The sequence below is a fragment of the Eleutherodactylus coqui genome, chromosome 10 (assembly GCF_035609145.1).
Source record: "Eleutherodactylus coqui strain aEleCoq1 chromosome 10, aEleCoq1.hap1, whole genome shotgun sequence".
Classification (NCBI taxonomy): Eukaryota; Metazoa; Chordata; class Amphibia; order Anura; family Eleutherodactylidae; genus Eleutherodactylus; species Eleutherodactylus coqui.
In genome coordinates this window covers 115,261,210-115,282,543 of record NC_089846.1, presented here as the reverse complement: position 1 = coordinate 115,282,543, position 21,334 = coordinate 115,261,210, and the positions used below count along the sequence as shown (strand labels likewise).

Below are 21,334 nucleotides of genomic sequence, written 5' to 3'. Positions count from 1 at the left end.
AGATGGTATAACTACTGATAGCACATGGGTGCAAAACATGATCGTGTGCAACCGGCTTAATAGACCCGGAGCTCTCTTTTCAACAGCGCCATCGAATAAGCCAGTTCTTGTGACATGTGACGGATAGATGACTGCACATGGATTTTCCAGCTTGGTGACACGACATATCAGCAGATAGTCGCTTAATTAGCAGATGCAGTAGAGCAGCCAGTAAGCGGGCTTCGGTAAACCCCTTGTGTTTTTCATAAGCTAATATTAGAATCATTTTCTGCAAAAGCAGGAAGACGTTCACTCATCTTCCACCTGCCGGCTCCGTCTCGAGCGCTGCTGCACCCCGGCAGATCTCTACTCAGTAAAGGTAAGCAAAAAGTTTACATTATGCCGTTCAGCTGATCATATAGGAACAGCCTTCTGCTTTTGCATTGAGGGGCAGCGTCACTTCTGAGGCTCCAATGCCAAGTTCCTGTTTTATTCTACTGTTATTATAAAGGGAGGTGCAGCTGCTACTACGTGTCTGGGTATTAACGCGTTCATCTGTGGAATGAGTTTGTGTATATTCCGCTTGTGTGCGCAAAAAAAAGTACTTTCTCTATTTTGCGTGCATTTGCGCACCAAAGAACCCCATAGGGGTATGAAAATTCGCATGCAATAAGCAAGGGGATGTGCAAAAACCAGTGCTTAGTAGCCTTTAAATCAGGGAGGGGGTGTTGCGTGCAGAGATGAACAGGCCCTGCGTGTGCAAAGAACAATGTGCAAACACACATGCAAAAGCAACCCGTACACGGCACAATGCCTTGAACTGAGGCTTGCGCAAAAACAAATACACCTGTGGAAAGGAGCCCTTAGTTGTGTCTGGCAGAGATATTCTGCATTCTACTTGCAGCAAAGTCCGCTCCAAAATTTGCACTGCTAATGTGCGGATTTTAATGTGGAATTCCAAAAATGGCAGAATTCTGCCAGTAATTGTGGATTTTGGTGCGGAATTCCGGGACGGCATATTCTGGAAATGTTGTTGGAGAATATTGTCACCCGAGTGACTTTACAAACAGCATTTCTGGGAAAACACACTTACAGCGTTTGATGTCGCTTTTTGAGCCCAAACCAGAAGTGGATCCAGCCGGGAGGAGAAATAAAAGTTCTTCCTTTGGCCCCTAGGCAGAAGGCTGCGGTTTATCTGCGTGAAATCATGCGCAGAAAACAAATCGCGGCATGCTCTATTTCACAGAATCGTCACTCCCCAACCGCCGGCTCCGGTCTGCGCATGTGCCAGGAGCCGCGGGAGCGGGTGAGTGCTGCACCGCTCTCTGCAGGCGCTCGGGTCTGGTCCCGCTGCGAGAATTCTCGCAGCCGGATCCGACCTGGCCGTCTGCAGGCGGCCTTTATCATTCTCATTTTTGTTTTTCGCCACTTCTGGCTTTGTGGCAAAAAAAGTGCAGGAAAATCTGCAGTGTGTGTGAAGCCAAACGTATAGAGACTAAAACTGGAGTATATCGCATGTGAGAACATATTTGGATCCTATACAACGTAATTAAAGGAGTAATTGAGGGGTCCCACTTATCAGTCCCATTGCGGAGGTCAGTGACTGCTTTGCAATCAGCTAGTCTCCAGGAATCTGCAAAATGGAAAGCAGATATATATATAATATATATATGTATGTGATCTATCTATCGACTAACATTATGTACAACACGTATGAGATGGTTTACTTTGTAAGGACAATGAGAAGTGTGATGCCAATGAGGTGGGTGCCAGATGTTGCCGTTTGCTCCTCTGAGGTCCGCGGTGTATAATTACCTCTATTTATTCTCACCTGCATTGGCTTTCTTATTAGCTGCTGCGCTTTGAGATCTCTTAAATCCCTGCAAGTATCTTGTTTACCATGTATCACATAGATTTGTCATTTCTTTCTCCGATTACAGCTGGCTTCACACAGGCGTATTTTCTCATGCAGTGAATAGAACCATTGATTTCAATGAGTTCGTTCACATCACGCATTTTCCTGTGCATTGTGGTCACGTTAAACAATATACAGCATGCTTTATTGTCTGGCTCATTTGCATACAAAAGGTCCCCATAGAAGTCAATTGGGATGCGCAATACGCTAGATGTGTGATATACTGCGTAATCGTGCATGAGAAGAACACATCTTGAACTCCTAAGACTAATTGGCCCTTTCAATGGCTTGAAGCTTCGGTGTGTATTGTTTTGTGTGCGCAAATAGGTGTGCAAAAAATAGCAAAATATATGCCGATATGGGCGCACAAATGTAACATTCATTCCGCAAATACGCATAATGCACTCGTGTGCAGCCGGCCTAAGGGCTTATTCACAGGAGCATATATCAGCCGCCATTTTCATGGCCGGCATATACATACATACATACATACATACATACATACATACATACATACATACATACTGCCATCTGAGCGGTCTCCTACATTCCCTCCCCCCACCAGTTCTCTGCTGCTCTCCGGCTGCTTGCAATGGGAGGGGGCAGGACAGGGGCGGAGCTAAGCTCAGCCCCCCAGCTCCCATTGCCGGCTGCGGATAAGGGGCAGGAGCTTAGCTCCACCACCTCCCATTGCAAGCAGCCAGAGGGGAGGAGAGAGGCAGAGCTTCGGCAAGTGGGACGGAAGGGGGAAGACAGCTCAGACAGCAGCGTGTATCGGCTGGCTGGGAAAATGGCAGCCGATATACACTCGTGTGAATAAGCCCTATGGCTCAATTCACAAGGGTGTTGGCGCTTTTACGTTCGCCCACCATTTGACGTAATAAAGCATGAATGGGCGCACAAATGTAACGTTTGAGTACCCGTTCAGACGGCCCTGGCCCCGGCACATATACGCTGAGGCCACAGTGCCTCGGCGTACATGCCTCCTGTCTCCCCCTCGTCATCTCTCGGCAAGGGGAGGAGGTGGGACGGGGCGGAAGTTAGTGCGCTAAGCTCCTGCCTCCTCTACGCCCCTTGTCGCAGCCAGCAATGGGAGGAGCGGGCGGGGGTTAGCAAGGGGCGTAGAGGAGCAGGAAGGGGGGTGGGAGTTTAGCAGTCACGCTGCTAAACTTCCTCCCACCTCCCTTCTCCGCCAGTTGCTCCCATATGAGACTATACAGCCGCCGGCGTAAAAGTGCCCAGTCGAAATGCCCTATCCTGGCCGATAGGGCAATTGATTCATTGTAAACCAATCGGAGGGGCAGCGTATATCGGCCGGGCGTGAAAACCCGCTGATATACGCCCGCGTGAATCCAGCCTAAGGTTCATTTCGCACAGAATCTTTTTTTGCAAGAATGCCGCGTTTTTAGTGTTTTAACACAGTGGCGTTTTCTTTTAGCGCAAAAACACTGCAACTAGATGCACACTGTAAGGTTGGTCTCACACAACTGGATAGAAATGGAGGATTCTGCGAGCGTTTGATCCCCGGTAATACTTGGAGCAATCAAATTCATTGGATTACACAATTCCGCTCACATTAGCAGGTCAGAATTGCGTAAACCGCTCACATAAAACAGAACGCAGCATGTTCTATTTTACCTTGGAATCTGCAACATAGAGCCCATTGTTCTTTATGGTTACAAATATACCCGCAGCAATTACATAGCGTATGGAGCGGGAAATATAAGCAAACAAAAGGTGTACTGCGCATGAGCACCTCCATGAGTACACCGTCGTAGGCTTTATATTACGTGGCTGTATGCAGGGTCACGGTTGGGCTCACAGCTGGAATGCGCTGCGGGCTCCCGTAAGTGAATTCCGCATATGGCCGTGTGAACCCGGCCTAAGTCAATAAAAAATACAATGTATTTCATTTTTTACTATGTCCTTTTTTTTCCATTTTTCGACCACAACCAGCGATGCTTTGATCGCTCCTGCAGTATGATGTAATGCTATAGCATTACATCATACTGCTTTTTGACAGGCAGTCTATCAAGCCACCCCACGAGGATGGCTTGGTAGGCAGTCTCCCAAGGCAGCCCTGGGGCCTTTTAGAAGGCCCCCGGCTGCCATTACACCTGCACTGCTCCTCCGATCTCACCGCAGGGGGCCATACGGGACCCCCGAACACCGTTAGGGGGATTTAAATGCCGCTGTCAGAATTGACAGCAGCCTTTAAAGGGGTAATGGCAGTGATCGGCTGTATGGCCGATCGCAGCTATTGCCCGCGGGTGTCAGCTGTAATAAACAGCTGACGCCCGCGCTGTATGGGGGATGATAGCGGCGCTATCTCCCTCCATACACGTCATGCAGCGGCAGGACGTAAAAACACTATAGGGCCGTCACTAAGGGGTTAAATTATGCTTTTATTAGAGCTCATTTCAAGATCAACCTTATTGCTGCCATACATCAGTGACAAATGTGCATCTGACCAATCATTTACCTTTTTTTTTTTTTTTTTAGTGCCAACCATATATGATCCATAAGAGAAATTTCACATGGGACAGAGTTATGCATAGGATGCAGAACAGATGTTGTCAACGAATACAGATTTTGATGCGTTTTTTTACCTGCAGAATTTCTTGCGTTCTTTTCCACAGACTTTAATTGCGGAATTATATCTCCTGTTAGAAATCCGCAAGAACAATTCTGTAAGACGTCCTTAATTCCCCAGTAGAGATGAGCGAGCGTACTCGGAAAAGCACTACTCGCTCGAGTAATTTGCTTTATCCGAGTATCGCTGTGCTCGTCCCTGAAGATTCAGGTGCCGGCACGGAGGGGGAGCTGCAGGGGAGAGCGGGGAGGAACGGAGGGGAGATCTTTCTCTCCCTCTCTCCCGCCCGCTCTCCCCTGCTCCCCGCTGCGACTCACCTGTCAGCCGCAGCGGCACCCGAATCTTCAGGGACGAGCACAGCGATACTCGGATAAAGCAAATTACTCGAGCGACTAGTGCTTTTCCGAGTACGCTCGCTCATCTCTAATCCCCAGCAGAACGCTTTTCCGCATGGACATTGAATCTTGCGGTTTTGAAGTAAAGGCGCACGATTTTAACAGATGCGGAATTCAAGCCCAATAGGGATAAAGTTGTGACAAAGAAATGTCTGAGCGTCCTAATTCCGTCCTGTGTGAAAGGTCCCTTAGGGGTTGGGGGCTGCTATGCATATGTTTAATGTCATCTGATTTATATCTCAATAAGTTTAGAGCTCATGATGAAGGCTTCATTATTATAATAGTATGTTTACATCACTAATATCTGTCATTGCTATATTCAGACTGCAAACAAATCCACAAGAGATAATGTATCTTTAGGTAGGAAGTGTAGATGGAGAATGAATGGGGGTCTGATTTTTACTGTTAGGGACCTTTCACACGTGGACCTAAGACACACCTACAGATGCATCCTAATTAGAGATGAGCGAGTATACTCACTAAGGCACATTACTCGAGCGAGTAGTGCCTTAGCCGAGTATCTCCCCGCTCGTCTCTAAAGATTCGGGGGCTGGTACCGGTGACAGGTGAGTTGCGGGGGGGGGGGGGGGGGGAGAGGGAGAGAGAGATCTCCCCCTCCGTTCCTCCCCGCTCTCCCCCGCCGCTCCCTGAATCTTTAGAGACGAGCCGGGAGATACTCGACTAAGGCACTACTCGCTTGAGTAATGTGCCTTAGCGAGTATACTCGCTCATCTCTAATCCTAATCTGCTGTTGCATACCTCTGCTCTATAGCTGCAGTGTATAAATGCAGGTTTTGGTGCAGAATTTCTGCATCTTGCAGAAATATCCCGCATTTGTGAAAGGTCCCTTAGGCTCGCCATACACATCAGATCTCATTCGACTGACACTTGTTTCTCCCAACCCTCCCATACACATGCACACTTGGCTCAACCGAGAGGGGAGATGGATTCTTGCCAAGAGGGTAAAAAGCTACTGCAAGACTCAGGGTGGCAGCTTATCTCCACTGACAACAAAAGGATGAGATGTGTTGAAATCCAACAGCCAAATGCTTATTTTCCCCGACATCTGTTGGGAATAGTTGGGAGGACCCCATACAGATTAGAAGGTCAGCCATCCAGCACAATGGGCATTTACTCGTTCATCACCTGATTGTTGTCCCTTTTACACAACCCAATGGTCAAGCGAACAAATATTTGGGTGAACACTCATGCCCAATAATTAGGCTGTGCAAAAGGGTATTAAAGGGGTTGTCTCACGCCGAAACGGGTTTTTTTTTTATTCAATAGGCCCCCCGTTTGGCGCGAGACAAACCCAAGGGATGGGTTAAAAAAAAAAAAAGTTTATTACTTACCCGAATCCCCACGCTGCGGCGACTTCTTTCTTCCTTTACCAAGATGGCCGCCGGGATCTTCACCCACGATGCACCGCGGGTCTTCTCCCATGGTGCACCGTGGGCTCTGTGTGGTCCATTGCCGATTCCAGCCTCCTGATTGGCTGGAATCGGCACACGTGACGGGGCGGAGCTACGAGGACCAGCTCTCCGGCACGAGCGGCCCCATTCACCAGGGAGAAGACTGGACTGCGCAAGCGCGTCTAAAAACGCCAGAAGACAGCAGAATTAGACGGATCCATGGCGACGGGGACGCTAGCAACGGAGCAGGTAAGTGAATAACTTCTGCATGGCTCATAATTAATGCACGATGTATATTACAAAGTGCATTAATATGGCCATACAGAAGTGCTGAACCCCACTTGATTTCACGAGACAACCCCTTTAATTAGAGATGAGCGAGCGTACTCGGTTCGGGTGTTTTTGCACTCGAGCACCGCTTTTTCCGAGTAACTGACTACTCGGACGAAAAGATTCGGGGGGTGCCGGGGGTGAGCAGGGGGGGGGGGGTTGCTAATGGTAATATTGCTACTCTTATAGCGAATGGTCTCTAACATGTAGTCTTTCTGTTTTCTAGATCACCTTAACACAATGATAGTCACTCCAGTATACGATGACTCTGAAGCCATGGAGCTCAGTGCCACTTACCATCTGTATCTTAAACCCAAGGCAAAGCTAATCATCTCGATCATACTTCCAGAAGAAACAGAACAATGCAAACCAATATCCAGCTTCGATATTTTGGAAGAGCTGAAAAATTTGGTTGCTCCAGACCATTTCAGTTCTCTCAGGGTTTCCAAAGCCACCAAAGAATTTGTTCGAATTGAAGGTGAAACAGACACCAGACTTGTGTTTAATGGATTTTTGAAAAAGCTTAATGGACAAAGCTTGCCAATTAGTTGCCTACCTAAACCATTACAGATGGCAGTAACCGAGATGCCTGCTGACCCTCCAGCCAATGACACCACTAAGAAATTACTGACAGAAATACAAGATATGGAGGAGAATGCAGAGACTTGGACAACGCAATGTTGTATTCATTTGGAGGGTTTGCCATGTAAATGGTTTGTAGCATTGGGTTCCAACACAGAAAAACCAAGTGAAGAAGTTTTACGAAGCACCTTTGAAAAGTTTGGAAGCATTGTAAACCTTGACATACCTGTGTTGGATCCATATAGAGAAGATGATAGTGGAAACCAGCTGGGTCTTGGTGGTCTGCAACCTTTTGATGCTTTCCTTCAATATGAAAAAACGTCAAGTGCCATCCAAGCGGTGCAAGCACTACATGGGATGAAGCTCATGTTTACTGCTGAGGATGGAAAATCTCTGGCATGTGATATTAAGGTGAAACAGGCATATTCTCAAATGGTTATTTAAGTGGCTACAGAAAAGTAGTATGTAGTTAAGTTAGTCCAGACAAGAAGTGAAGGAGCTCCTCATGGCAACTCATCAGATCAATCCTTTTTATATTTAGGTCTACATTATAAAAATAAAGCCTGGATTCTGATTGCTCATTTTAGGCTACACATATCAAATACAAGTCCCATTGCTGAATCTGGCCCACCACCCCATACTTTAAACTTAAACCAAGGGTTTTCTCGGCAGCATTCGCCGGGAAACAGCAGGGTCTGAATTACATAGACAGTACACAGCACCTAGTGTGATAGACAGTAACTTTATAGGTGCTGTGTACTGTCCTTTATAAATTAAGGCCCTTTTACATGCAATAATTAGGGTTCAAAAAATAGTTCAAATGAGCGACAGTGAAAAATTATCGTTGAGTCTAAATGCAGCCAAAGTCCAAACGGCGAATGATAAATCATTCACTTTACGTTCAGCGTTCATTTTTCACAGGCATAAAAATTATCGTTGGCTCGTTCACTTATCATTTGGTTCAAATAGTGATCATTCAGTCGTTCTCATTCATTTATACAGTGAATGACTGAACAATTTCTTATTCCACCGAGCAACAATGTATCTGCCTGTATAAATAGGCTGGCCGAGTGAACTCTGATATCTTTTGAACGATATATCTTTTGGTGTAGACTGACCTTTAGGGTGCATTCACACGAACGTATATCGGCTCGGTTTTCACGCCGAGCCGATATACGTCCTCCTCATCTGCAGGGGGGGGGGCTGGAAGAGCCCAGGAGCAGGAACTGAGCTCCCGCCCCCTCTCTGCCTCCTCTCCGCCCCTCTGCACTATTTGCAATGAAAGGAGGCGGAACGGGGGCGGGGCTAAGTTCTGGGAATTAGCCCCGCCCCCGTTCCACCTCTCCCCATTGCAAATAGTGCAGAGGGGTGGAGAGGAGGCAGAGAGGGGGCGGGAGCTGAGTTTCTGCTCCTGGGCTCTTCCAGCCTCCCCCCCTGCACATGAGGACAACGTATATCGGCTCGGCGTGAAAACCGAGCCGATATACGTTCGTGTGAACGCACCCTTAGGGCAAACAAAAGCCAGAAGATCATTCCAATAACTTGTTATCTTATAACCTGTTAATCAGGTATCTGTTGATGAAACCAATCACTTTAGTGAGGAGGCCGTAAACCAGAGGACCGCTGAACGACTCAAACTACAAGAGCTGGAGCAGCAGCGGAAACAAGAGAAAGAAGAGGAGGAGGCTGAGAGGTGGGAGTGCGTCTGGTAAATGTTGCGTTTATGAGTATTACTTTCCGTGTCATCATTCATAATGAAGTAAGTGGCCTCATCTCTTCTATGGACATAAGAGAGTATAGAAGGACTGCTGTTTACTGTGGGGTACCACAAGGCTCTGTCCTAGGCCCAGTGCTGTTCAACATTTTTATAAATAATCTGGAGGAGGGAATTGATGGGAAACTGATCAAATTTGCCGATGACACAAAGCTAGGAGGGATAGCTGACACTAGGGAAGAGAGAGTATTCAAAAAGATCTAGAAAAGCTTGAACAGTGGGCGGCAACTAACAGAATGGTATTTAACAAAGAGAAATGCAAAGTCCTACATCTGGGCAAGAAAAATGAAAAAAAGCACATACAGAATGTGAGGAATTGGGCTAAGCAGCAGCAGATGTGAAAAAGACTTGGGTATATTAATAGATCACAGACTGAACATGAGTTAACAATGTGATGCAGCAGCCAAAAAGGCAAACCCAATTCTGGGATGTATTAAGAGAAGCATAGAGTCTAGATCACGTGAGCTCATTATTCCCCTCTACTCTTCCTTAGTAAGACCTCATCTGGAATACTGTGTCCAGTTCTGGGCACCCCACTTTAAAAAAACATAGACAAACTGGAGCAAGTTCAGAGAAGAGTTACCAAGAGGGTGAGCGGTTTGCAAATCATTTCCTATGAGGAACGGTTAAAGGGAATGTTTAGCTTGCAAAAAAGAAGGCTGAGAGGAGACTTAATAGCTGCCTACAAATATCTGAAGGGCTGTCACAGTGCAGAGGGATCAGCCCTATTGTCATCTGCACAAGGAAAGACTAGAAGCAATGGGATGAAACTGAAAGGAAGGAGACATAGATTATATATTAGAAAACACTTTCTGACAGTGAGGGTGATCAATGAGTGGAACAGGTTGCCACGGGAGGTGGTGAGTTCTCCTTCAATGAAAGTGTTCAAACAAAGGCTGGACAGACATCTGTATGGGACAATTCAGTGATCCCTGCACTGAGCAGGGGGTCGGACCCGATGACCCTGGAGGTCCCTTTCAACTCTACCATTCTATGATTCTATGTTTTCCATCACCATTAAAAGGGGCTGTTAAAGATATTTTAAAATAACATCAAAGGCAAGAAAAAAGAAGCCCCCCCCCCCCCCCCCGCTACAGTACTAACTCTCCAGTCCTACATGCCAGGCTTAGTTTACATGACTGCAGCAGTGATGTGATGTATACCTAGGTGACTAGTTTAGGTAATCCTTTACCTCACCAATGTATGACACAAGCGATTGGCTGCAGCGGTCACATGGGTACACTGTCAACACTACAGCCACATAAACAAAGTCTGCTTGGGAGGAATGGAGAAGTAGTGCTGGATAGGTGGGCAGTTGAATCAGTGAGTATAAGATGTTGTTCATTTTATCGTTCTTTCTTTCACTGTTCCACCTACTTCTCCTCCTCCCACCTGCCTCATTCACTCTGAATGTACTGATAAAACATGTACACAGAAGTCCTTGCACTGAGAGATCAAATTACAGCTGTTGCCCATAGATGCCTATGGAGAAGAGAAGGGGAAGAGTGTGAGGAGCTGCCGGAGGGAGATAAATGCTAGAAACACAAGACCGATATGGCAGCAGCTAATAGTGCTTTATTTCACTCCAGTTCTGAATTCACATTTAAACTGTCCAATGATGCTGTATAATGTCCTCCATGTTGTAGCCATGACTGTGTGTCTCTCTGCTTTTATCCCTCTACCCTCTCTATAGACCTCTATGCAGTACTGTGGTTATCTGATCTCTCTGTGTACAGACATCTATGTACAGATGTTATCAGTACATTCAGAGTAAGGAAGAGGAGCTGAGGAAAAGTAGCTGATAAAGTGAAGAAAGGCTTTTTTTTCTCTAATAAGATATATTATGAAGTTTCCTATATTCACCTGTACTGTACTACTGATTTATAAAGAAAAGTTTAGTTACTCTTTAGCTGAACATATCTGTGTGTTTTGCAGTATCACAATCAGGTTCTTTTAATAGCTGCTAATCTTCCTTGTGAGCTGACATCTTCATCTTCTAATCTTACATGATGGGACACATTAGAAAATCAAGTTTTAATGAGCTTATATCCTGCTATAATGAGGAAGGAGTTGCTTTTTTTCCCCCCTTCAATGGAAACTCTGGTTTCCTGAAATGCTCTTACACTAGCATAGATAACGAGATCAGAAGATTGTGACAGATAAACATTTTTAGAAATAAAATAAGCAAAAGTTTAGTACAAAAGTTGCTGCAAATTTTGTGTAGCATGACGACAGCAAAGGTTAAATTGGCCCTTAAAAAGGTTTTGTAATTTAAATTTATTTTTTTCCTTTCTGCCTTTTAAGATCCATGACTTTTTATTTCTACATCAACATAGCTTTATAAGGGCTTCTTCTTTGCAGGACAAGTTGAATCTGTAGTGGCCGGATGTGTACTGGGCACTCAATAATTGTCATACATGTCATGTCTTTTATGTGGATGCACTGGGCAAATTGTCTTGTCTCTAGTTATGTGTATTACACAGCTGCAGCATGTAAGTGGTTAATGTCTGCGAGTGGCTGGGATATGTCTGAAAAATGTAACCACTTGTCTTGTCATGTGATGTTGTATGATATATATGTGAATGCAAGAGGAGAAAGAGGGAGTTGTATTCATAGTTCCATTGCTTCAACAGTAGAGTGTGGAGGGAGAGTGCCGGCCACATGGGGATACCTTCAAACCTCATGAGGTGACGAATAAAAGCTGAGGAGAGGTATCCTGACATTCCCATCCCAGGACCCCTACTTGATTGAGTGGAAGTAAGGAGCCCGCCATGTAGTGTTCCGTGTACAAGTGAGTGTCAGCGGAGTGTTCTTTCAACCTCCGGTGTGTCTGTCCAGGAGCCGAGCCTTACAAATAACTCCGGTGTCATCCTGTGTCCCAGAGTGAGTGTGTGTGTATCCTGTCCAGGAGTGGAGTCCTACAGATAACTAGTACTGTAAGCCCGGTCTCATCCTGTGTTCTCCTCCCAGACATTGCTCAACTGTTATTCCTGCACTGGTGTGTGAAAGTTATCTTTAAAGAAGTAAAGTTCCAGTCACTGCCCGTTCCCAGTGATTGAGGTAATCAACTTTTATTGTGTGTGGACTGTTATTTTCTTCGCCGGACAACCAATGGTGTGAAGGAATGGAGGCGTCATGAGTGACAGCTTCTTCAGTCCACTACACATCTATACAGGTAACCGCTGTCCCAGCGTTGCCTGGAAGCGGCCCAGCAGTGCCTTGGGGAGGAGTTTGGTAGAGCTACCGTGCCAAGTGCCATCTCTACCGCCGCCAGCTCCTCAGTGTCGTGCCTCAGGACGTTACAAATGTTTAAAGGTGCTGTATTGTATTGTATTTCCTCCCCTGCTTCAGGAGATAAAGACCTTGATTGGGAAGTGGAAATCCTTGCCTATATGTTTTCTCAGACGCATTAATACACTTCAAATGTCCCTCCTCCCGAAATTTCTCTACCTCTGCGAAATACTTCCTGTTGATGTTTCACATCGCACTCAGAAAATTCATGCACACTTCTTGGATTTTATCTGAAAGAGCTTTTGCCATAGAATCGCCCATGCTCTCTTAGTCTCACCTTGTCTTGGTGGACTGTCTTTTCTGGATATTAATAAATATTATTACTCTTCACATCTACAACAGCTTCCTTCGTGGATCTTTCTTCAGGCCTACAATAAATGGACTGAAGTAGAAAAACCTTGGTTACCCCTATACACCCTAATGCTCTACTTTGAAGCATTAATGTGTCCCATATATATCCCTTTTGGTGCCCATAAATGTCACCAGATCAATATGGGATTACTGCCGATCACGTTTTAGTCTTGTTAGTTCAGTATCCTTCCTTTCCCCCTTCTTATTACTCCAGACCTTTCTACTAGTTTAACTTCCTTTATGTCAAAGCCATGGTTTCAGGCTGGAATATTTCTCATTCATGATCTGACTATACCCCATCTCCAGAAATGTTCCCCCTTTTGATGCCCTTCAGACTAAGCTTAATATCCCAGGCAAGGCCTATTTCTTCTATCCTGTTTCTCCTATCCATAGCTCTGTAATCTAGCAAGATTATATTTTGGCTCATTGACCATCCCTTGGCTCACCTTTTTTGAAAATCTCTGCCTGGGGCATCAGCTTCTAAAGGGTTGATCTACAACATTTACAGATTATTGCTCCTGCCTTCCCCACTGATGAATTAGGCAAACATAGTTCTATGTTGCACTGGGAGCGATGTTTGGGGAGACCGATACCTATTATTTCTACCTGGCAATCTATTTGGTGGAAAGCAGCTAAATCTTCTATGTATACTCTGTACGAAGAAAACCAGTACAAGGTGCTGATGCACTAGTATCACACTTCTTCCCTTCATAAATTCAATTAATATCTCACTGGACTGCTTTGATCTTGTCTGGGCATCCTGGGGGGCACATTGGATCACTGAGTCCTAATCTACACTCCCATGTTTTTTCTTCTTTTCTATTTTCCTTCTTTCTTCACTGTAAGTATTTGCCATCTATACTATGCCCTACACACCTACTTGCCTTCTTTCCTTATTTTACTCCTTTTATTCTGTGGGTCAGTACAGTTACGCCGATACCAATTGTGTAAAAACAGAAGGCATTACACTGATGGCGGGTGAGCATTGCCAAGTCAGCACTGTGGCCCATGTCTCTCATCCTTAGGCCCCTCCCTCATATCTTAATTGGGGACAAGTGGAGAAGTACAGACCATGGCAGCCAGTGCGGGGCCACCACAGTTGGTCCTCCATGCTCAAGGACGCTGACCTGCTGGGAGGGCAGTCAGCAGGAGGCACTCCACACTGTCCACCAGTGCAAGTTTTGATATCTAAAAATGAAATTCATTTTTTCCAGATGCATTTTTGCAATAACTTTGATAAATTTACCTGGAGAACCTCTATATTGTATGTATGACAGGGCTTCGTGAATGAAGATTTAAGTAGAGGGCTGTCCATGTCTACTTCAGGCTCCCTAGTGGCTGAAAAGTCCACTTGCAAGGGACAGTTTGTCTTGAATTTGGTGCTGCACTGTCCTGTTCTTTCTCCATCTATCTTTCCTCAAGAGCAACCCGGTGAGCACTCTCAAAAGAGGAGGCAGCTTGGTACATGATGTGCCTGCAAGCTTTGCAATCAGAGGCTAGAGTAGACCACTGGTGGGGTTCAACTTTCAAGGGACTTCTTTAGAGAATCCTTATACCTCTTCTTCGGCGCTCCTCTATTTCAGTAATTCTCAGCTCACCATATAGTACTATCTTGGACCAACGGTTATTTTCCAACCTGGAAATATGTCCTGCCCAGCGTAATTGCATCTTCAACAGCATGGCTTGGATACTAGTGATTTCCACCTGTTTTGAGGACTTCAATGTTGGTAGTGAAGTCATACCAATGAATGTTGAGAATGGTGTAGAGTACTGATGGAAGCACTCAAGGAGTCATAGATGGTGACAATAGATGGACTCTGAGCTATATAGAAAGGTTGTGAGTACAGCAGCTCTAAACACATTGATCTTTGTGCTTTTCTTCAGGTGAATGTTGTCCCGTACTCTTTTGTATAGTCTGCTGAATGCCTTGTTTGCCTTTGCCAGTCTGTTGTCAATCTCTTTATCAACTTGCCATCTAAGGAGATGATATACCCCAGGTAGCTGAACTGATGAACAACCTGTAGTTCTGTCTGGCCAATGGTGATACGGGGAGGACAGTAGTCTTCCTGAGGTGCGGGCAGATGGAGAATTTCTGTTTTCTTCAAACTAATCTCCAGTCCAAATAGTTTGGTGACTTCTGCAGAGCAGACTATTGTACGTTGCAACGCAATTAAAAGAAGCCGTGTCTGTAAATAGTAATAAATACAGTAATACGTACAATACATATATGTTCCATTTATTTCACTCTCTGGTCTGACATACATACTAGGGAAATTTAATGTTTCTGCCTTCACCCAGAAAAAGAAAACTTGAGGAGAAAAAGGCAAGAGCAAGAAAAAGAAGAGCCAGGCTGAAAAGCAAACTGCAGCGACAGAGACAGAATAAGCAGAAGGCGCTACAGCAGCAAGAAAGCTGTCCTGAAAAAGAGGAAGAGGATACACAAGAATGGCAAGAAAGGAAACTGCTCCTTGCTCAGAGGCGACTTGAGTCCATAATGCTTCTTACTGCTATGTTGGATAAAGTTAATGTAAGTGTTCGCTACAAGTTCTGCAGGTGCCTATGACCGGTAATAGATAAGTTTCATTTAGATGTTTGTAAGGGAAAATACGTCATGTGGTTTGCTCTAGAGTTCAGAAATAGTCATATTGTGATACCTCGAAATTTTCAAGGTCAGGCGTGAAGATAATATTGACCACAGAATTTTTTTTAGCCAAGCAGAGGATGGATACAGGAGAAGTCTTCACCTTATACTCTTTTTTTTTTTTTTTTTTTTTTTCCCTTTAGGATTCCCTCCTGGCTTTGACTCTATTATTAAGAGTCATTATTAACTTTATTAAGAGCTAGCCTAAGATTCTAGCCTAAAAGTTGTTGTCTGGATTGGTTTGAAAAAACATTTTTAAAGGGAACTTGTCACCAGGCTCTTGCTGCCCAAACCATGGGCATCATAAACCTGGCACAGGTATGCCTATTATGGATATATTTTTTTTCTGAAACACTGAGGCATTTCAGAAGGTAACATACTTTGAAGTTTGACGCTGGAACGGAGCTCCGAGTCACAGAGGTGGGCCATGCCAGCCTCTCTGCCCCTAGCAGGGAGAAGAGCTGTCAGTCTTCATGCCGCAGGTGGGGAGAGGCGGGCATGGTCCACCTCTATGACTCGGAGCTCTATTCCATGTTGTTGTTGTTGGCTGTTTAGTTGTTCACGGCCCTCGGCGAACCTAAAGGCTCCCTCCCTCCATGTTTTTTTGGTTTTGCACTGCTTCTTTCAGTTGTGTGATATCCATGCCAGTATCAGCTTTAACAGTATCAGCCATCGTGTCCTTCGGCGGCCAAGTATTCTTCTGACACTGATCTGTCCAAGCATTATAGATTTTTCTAGTGACTCTGCTCACATTACATGGCCAAAATACGTGAGTCTGATCATCTTGCCCTCCAGTGATATATCGTCCTCCTGGGATATATAATATATATATATTCTCCAGAATTCAAAGTATGTTTTATCTGAAACACCGCAGCGTTTAGGAATATAACATACATAGGGTCAATAGGCATACCTGTTCCGGGTTCATGTTGCCCAAACCTGGTGATGGGTTCCCTTTAGGTTTTTGGATTCTGAGGTTCAAAATGCTTAGAGACTCTGTGGCTGCTATGGGTCTTGCTTTAAGTGCTCATCTTGACTAAAGCATCGTGGATGAACTTTGCTAACCAATTCTTTCCTTCCCTTCAATAAACACGCATCCACTGCATGATGTTAGGTTGTAAAAACGGCCACAGTTGCCTTTGAATATAACATTAACATAATTTACCGTATGAAAGGCTAAAAGTGGGCATTTTGAAGACTCTTCAAGATATCCATCATTTTATTTCCCTCACCACTACACACCATATTGATAGTACCATATCATCCTTCTTCGTGCTACTTATTGTATTACGGCACAGCCATAAAGGCAGACTGCCTTCTTGACCCATATACTACAGGCTCTCATTTTTGAGCCTAAGATCCAAACTGTTCCTTGGATGGATGCAGGTGAGAAAGGGTTCTGCTCGTCCCGTTTTAGCTTTCAGCTTATATCCCTGACCATACAGACTGCCCAGGTAAAATAAGTAAGACAGTCCCCTTCTTCATGTTAACCCTATCTGTGCCTCATTTCCATCGCTCCCAGTCATGTTTCCCTCCATCAAGGCTTTGCCTGCCTGTGCTTGTTCTTTCCTGCAACATATTATACAATCCCTACAGCAATAAAATCGTATTAGATGACTTTTCAGAATAAGCTGCCATGTGTGTACATGAGGAATAATATAATTTCTGTCCCTTATATGACTTGTATCCTGCATTTTCCCTATTTTCAAATCAGCTATGCAGCCAATAAGCTGCTGCCCCGGTTACATTTCAAGTATCACATGTCATTACTGTGCCCTAGTAACCAAAGACCTGCAGGGCATCACAGAACTTTGGAGGATTTGCAAATGAGTGTGTAATTATTTCTTATACCTATATGTGAAAGTATCAGAATATCCCTTTAAGAAGTCACTTTCCACTCTATGTACCAAAAGCTTGGTAGCCCCATGTGCCATTAATGTATTGCAGTAACTATATATCCTTATTTTGTATCTGAAGGATTTGGTTCAAGTCAATAAACTTGAGGAAGAACAAATGAACTGTGAATTTGCAGAACTCAGTGACTGTTCTGTATCCACATACTCTGAGAACAGTAAGGTAATGTCTTTACTTGTCTCGGAAGAGGAGAAAAGCAATCACCGTGAAGCTGAAATTTGCATTGAAGACGAGGTGGAAATTACTGTATCCAAGGAAGATGCTGAGGAATATAGGCAGAGAGAAGACTCAACGACTGAAAACCATTACCACAAGTCCGCTGATGAGGAGCCTTATGAAGAACAAGATACGAAAACTACTACTTGCAGTCAACGGATTTTCAAGCTATCGCAAGAGGATCCCATTAACAGATCTTCTAAAAAAAGGAAAATTTATGAAACTGATGAATTTATTAACTACTTGTTAAATTATTACCATTATCCGGAGTATGCCAGATTATTTTTGGAAACCAAAGAAAGTCCAAACAACCCATGGTGCCGGAGAGTGGTGCGTTGGAAAGGAAACAGCTTCCAGATAAAGCTTCAGAACCTCAATGGGCATTTTGCAGAGATGAACTTTATGCCTGAGTTGGAGGAAGAAACAGAAGAGGATAGTGGTAAATGGGAGGCTTTTCTTGATCAACCAAAGGAAAACTCCGAAGTGCGCCTAGAACAAAGTAAAGATTCTACCGAGTCTTGCAGGCTTCTCGTTGAGAGAGACCATGAGGTTCCAGCGACCAAAGCTGAAAAGCCTCGTTTACGAAAGACCTATGAGCAGTCCCATAAAAAAACATGGGATGACGAAGATGACAGTCTTAGCTTAGACTCCAACAGTGAGCTAAAAGAAGTGCTGGAGGAGATAAGTAGCACATCCGAATATTTTAGTGAGGATCTCAGTGACGTTTCAAGTAAGCAAACAAATATTAGAAGAATTTCAAGGAAGCAAAGGAGAATTAAGCAGCTTAAAAAACTAAAATGCCACAATCTGTCTATGCATCCTCAGTTTTGCAACCATGAGGACCTCTTGGACCACCTATTACATTCCTATTACCACCGTCTAAAGAAACATTCAAGGTGTAAAATGACCCAAGGCCACAAAAAGAAACCAGCCTTTCAATATGACTCTGAAACAACGGACTCTGATCCTAACGCAGAGGCTCCAGTACGGGCAGCATGGAAAAGAAAGAGAACAAAGTTAAAAAATCGCATCTCTCTTCTAGAAGCTAAAAAAGGCAATAAAGAAATGAATTACCCTAGCTCTGAAAGTGAGAGCAGCTCGAGTGATACTTATCAGCCCAAAGGAAACATCTGGCGACACCACGATAATGGCAAGCCGAAACGTAAGGTGCACAAGACGGGGGAGTCTGAAGAAAAAAAACCAAGACAGCGAGATTACTGCTTTGCAGAAGATGTTTCAGAATCTACCGAAGAGGAAGAATCGCCATGGGATGCCGACGAAACTCAGACCAGCTGTAGTCTAAGTTCTAGTCATCAAACAGCCAAAAACAAGCAGCCTGGAGGTCGGGCAAAAAGTTCTTACTCTGATTACTTGGATTGGGAGAATCACTTCTACAGCGAGGATAAATGTAAAAGTTAGAATATAGACATTTTGTGAAAACGATCTACAACGTGTTTCCAATGTTTGATGTTAGAGGACATCTGTCAGCGTCCCTGCTGACATGGGAGATGGACTACATATACCCCTTCTGCTACGCGCACTTTTTCACGACCTCCTAAATCAAGTTATGATACCGCTGCTCACCATATGTAAATGAGGCTAGAACGATCCAATGGGCAGTTCATTACAAGAGTGGTCCTAGGTAGAGATGAGCAAACTTTTGAAAAGTTCGATTCGGACGGTTTACTGAATTTCGGAAAAAAAAGTTTGGTTTGAACCAGATCGGAACTTCAGCAATACCCCTAAAATAATATTGGCCAGATCATGGTCATGGTTCTTCTGTGGCTCAGTGGTTAGCACTGTTGCCATGCCGTACTGGGTTCCTAGGTTTAAATCTGACGAAGTGCAACATCTGCCCTGTGTTTGTGTGGTTTTTCTTCATAATAATAATTACCTTCATTGATATCATGCATACATTTATTGAGGAAGAGGAGTAAGAAGATGAAAGCATGGTAATTCAATGCTTAGCAATGTTGCCTTGCAGTGCTGGGATCCTAAGTTCTAATCTGACCAGGGCCAACATCTCCATTGAGTTTGTATGTTCCACCTGTGTGGGTTTTCTCCAGCACTGCAAAAACATACTAATAGGAGTATATGGATTGTGACCCCAATAGGGACAGAATAAATCAAGTGATGTAAAGTGCTATATGAATATTATTGTGAAACACATGGAGAACATAAATACTCCATGCAGATGTCAGATTTGAACCTCGGACCTCTGACTGCCAGGCAACAGTGCAAACTGCTGAGCCACAGGAGAACCACCACCTGCTTTTCTTGGTTTGGCTAGGACAAACTACCTGAAGTTCGGGGTGGCCACAAACCAAACTTTTAGCGAAGTTCAATTCAAAAAAGGGTTCAACTGGTTTGGTTTGTCAACACTAAAACAATCTTCAATCCCTCCACTTGATTGAGGCTGAAGTCTGACAGTAGAGGCCAATAATGAGCCGGTGGGGAGGGTTGAGGATTGCATAATACAGAAAGCACAGAGCCACTCTCTAGTAATGGACTGCCCATTGAAGAGTTCTACCCTCCTTTATATATGGCACGGCAACATCAGAAGCAGTGTGAGCAGTGGGCGACGTATGTGTAGTCTGTCCCCTCTGCCAACATCCCTGCCATGCTACTGGTTTAGTAGACGAAGGGACACTGATAGATGTGCTTTAAGGACCATTCTGTAGTGCTTTATTAGATGTTATTAATATCAGGATCAAACAAAATAGCGCTAGATTGACTAAGGGTTCATTGTTAATAGTTGCAAAGTTTGTGAAAAGTAATGTTTACAATTTTAGAAAGAGTGTACATAAAGCTTAACGGGCGTGTATACTTTTGCAGTTAATTTGTTTTATTGTTCCATTGTATCTCAAATAAAAAGAGAAATTTGCAATTTGGCAAATCAAAAATAGTTTTGAGAAAACTACTTTGTGTATACAGCATCTATGCAGACCTACGTGGTTATAGACTGCAAATTAACCCTGCAGTCCTGTTTCTCCATTCCCTATGCTCCTTTTAGCCGTGGTGCAGGATTGCAGAGTGTTTTCCATTAGAAAGCTCACATCGCACTCGTGTGCACCTCGCACGCCATGCAATGCTTCGCCGGCCCCATTGAAAACAATGGGCAAGGTATTCCAAGGGAACACCCAAAGATAGAACATGTCGCGATTTTTCCCTGCACTGTGATGCGGGGGTAGGGGGGGTGCTCAATCATGCTGGAAGAAGAATTGTTCATCACCAAATTGCTCCTGATTGGTTGGGAGAAGTTGCTCCTGATTAGTTGAGAGGACTCTTGGAGGATGCTTAGATACCATTCTTTATTCATGGTGGTGTTCTTAGGCAAAATTGTGAGTGATCCCACTGCCTTGGATGAAAAACAACCCCACACATGAAGGGTCTCAGGATGCTTTACTGTTGGCATGGCCCAAGACTTATGGTAGAGCTCACCTTTACTTGGCCGGTCAGTCATTCTTCCAGATGTCCCAAACAGTCTGAAGGGGGCTTCAAAAGAACATCTACTGCACAGGGATTGGACTACGGAGGACTGGGGTAAAATTATTTTCTCTGATGAAACCCCCTTCAGACTGTTTGACACATCTGGAAGAATGATTGTCTGAAGAAGAAAAGGGAATTGCTACCATGAGTCTTGGGCCGTGCCAACAGTAAAGAATCCATAAACCATTCATGCAAGGGGTTGCTTTTCATTAAAGGGAGTGGACACACTCACAATTTTGCCCACGAACACCCCATGAATAAAGAATTGTAACTAAACACCCTTCAAGAACAACTTCTCCCAACCGAACAATTTGGTGATGACAATTCTTCTTACAGCATGAAGGAGCACCAGGTCACAAGGCAAAAGTGATAATTATGTGGCTCTGTGAACAAAACATTCAAACGTTCACAGACAACCTGTGGTCAATCCTTGAAATGTGGGGTGACAAACA

General features: G+C 44.4%; 1 protein-coding gene across 1 annotated transcript; it reads left to right on the top strand.

The window, feature by feature from the left end:
* Window positions 1-291: 291 nt before the first annotated feature.
* LOC136579822 (A-kinase anchor protein 17B-like) lies at window positions 292-19,403 on the top strand. The gene is made up of 5 exons (XM_066579879.1): window positions 292-358; window positions 6,851-7,617; window positions 8,775-8,899; window positions 14,921-15,149; window positions 17,241-19,403. Exons 2-5 carry the CDS (start codon window positions 6,865-6,867, stop codon window positions 18,810-18,812), a joined length of 2,679 nt encoding a protein of 892 aa, XP_066435976.1. The 5' UTR covers window positions 292-358; window positions 6,851-6,864; the 3' UTR covers window positions 18,813-19,403.
* Window positions 19,404-21,334: the final 1,931 nt, after the last annotated feature.

Bases quoted from the DNA above. Each gene is read 5' to 3' on its own strand.
- LOC136579822 (XM_066579879.1), top strand. From the start codon at position 6,865: ATGATAGTCACTCCAGTATACGATGACTCTGAAGCCATGGAGCTCAGT. The intron at 7,618-8,774 runs GTGAAACAGGCA...CCTGTTAATCAG, and splicing joins CTCTGGCATGTGATATTAAG to GTATCTGTTGATGAAACCAA. The intron at 15,150-17,240 runs GTAAGTGTTCGC...TTGTATCTGAAG, and splicing joins CTATGTTGGATAAAGTTAAT to GATTTGGTTCAAGTCAATAA.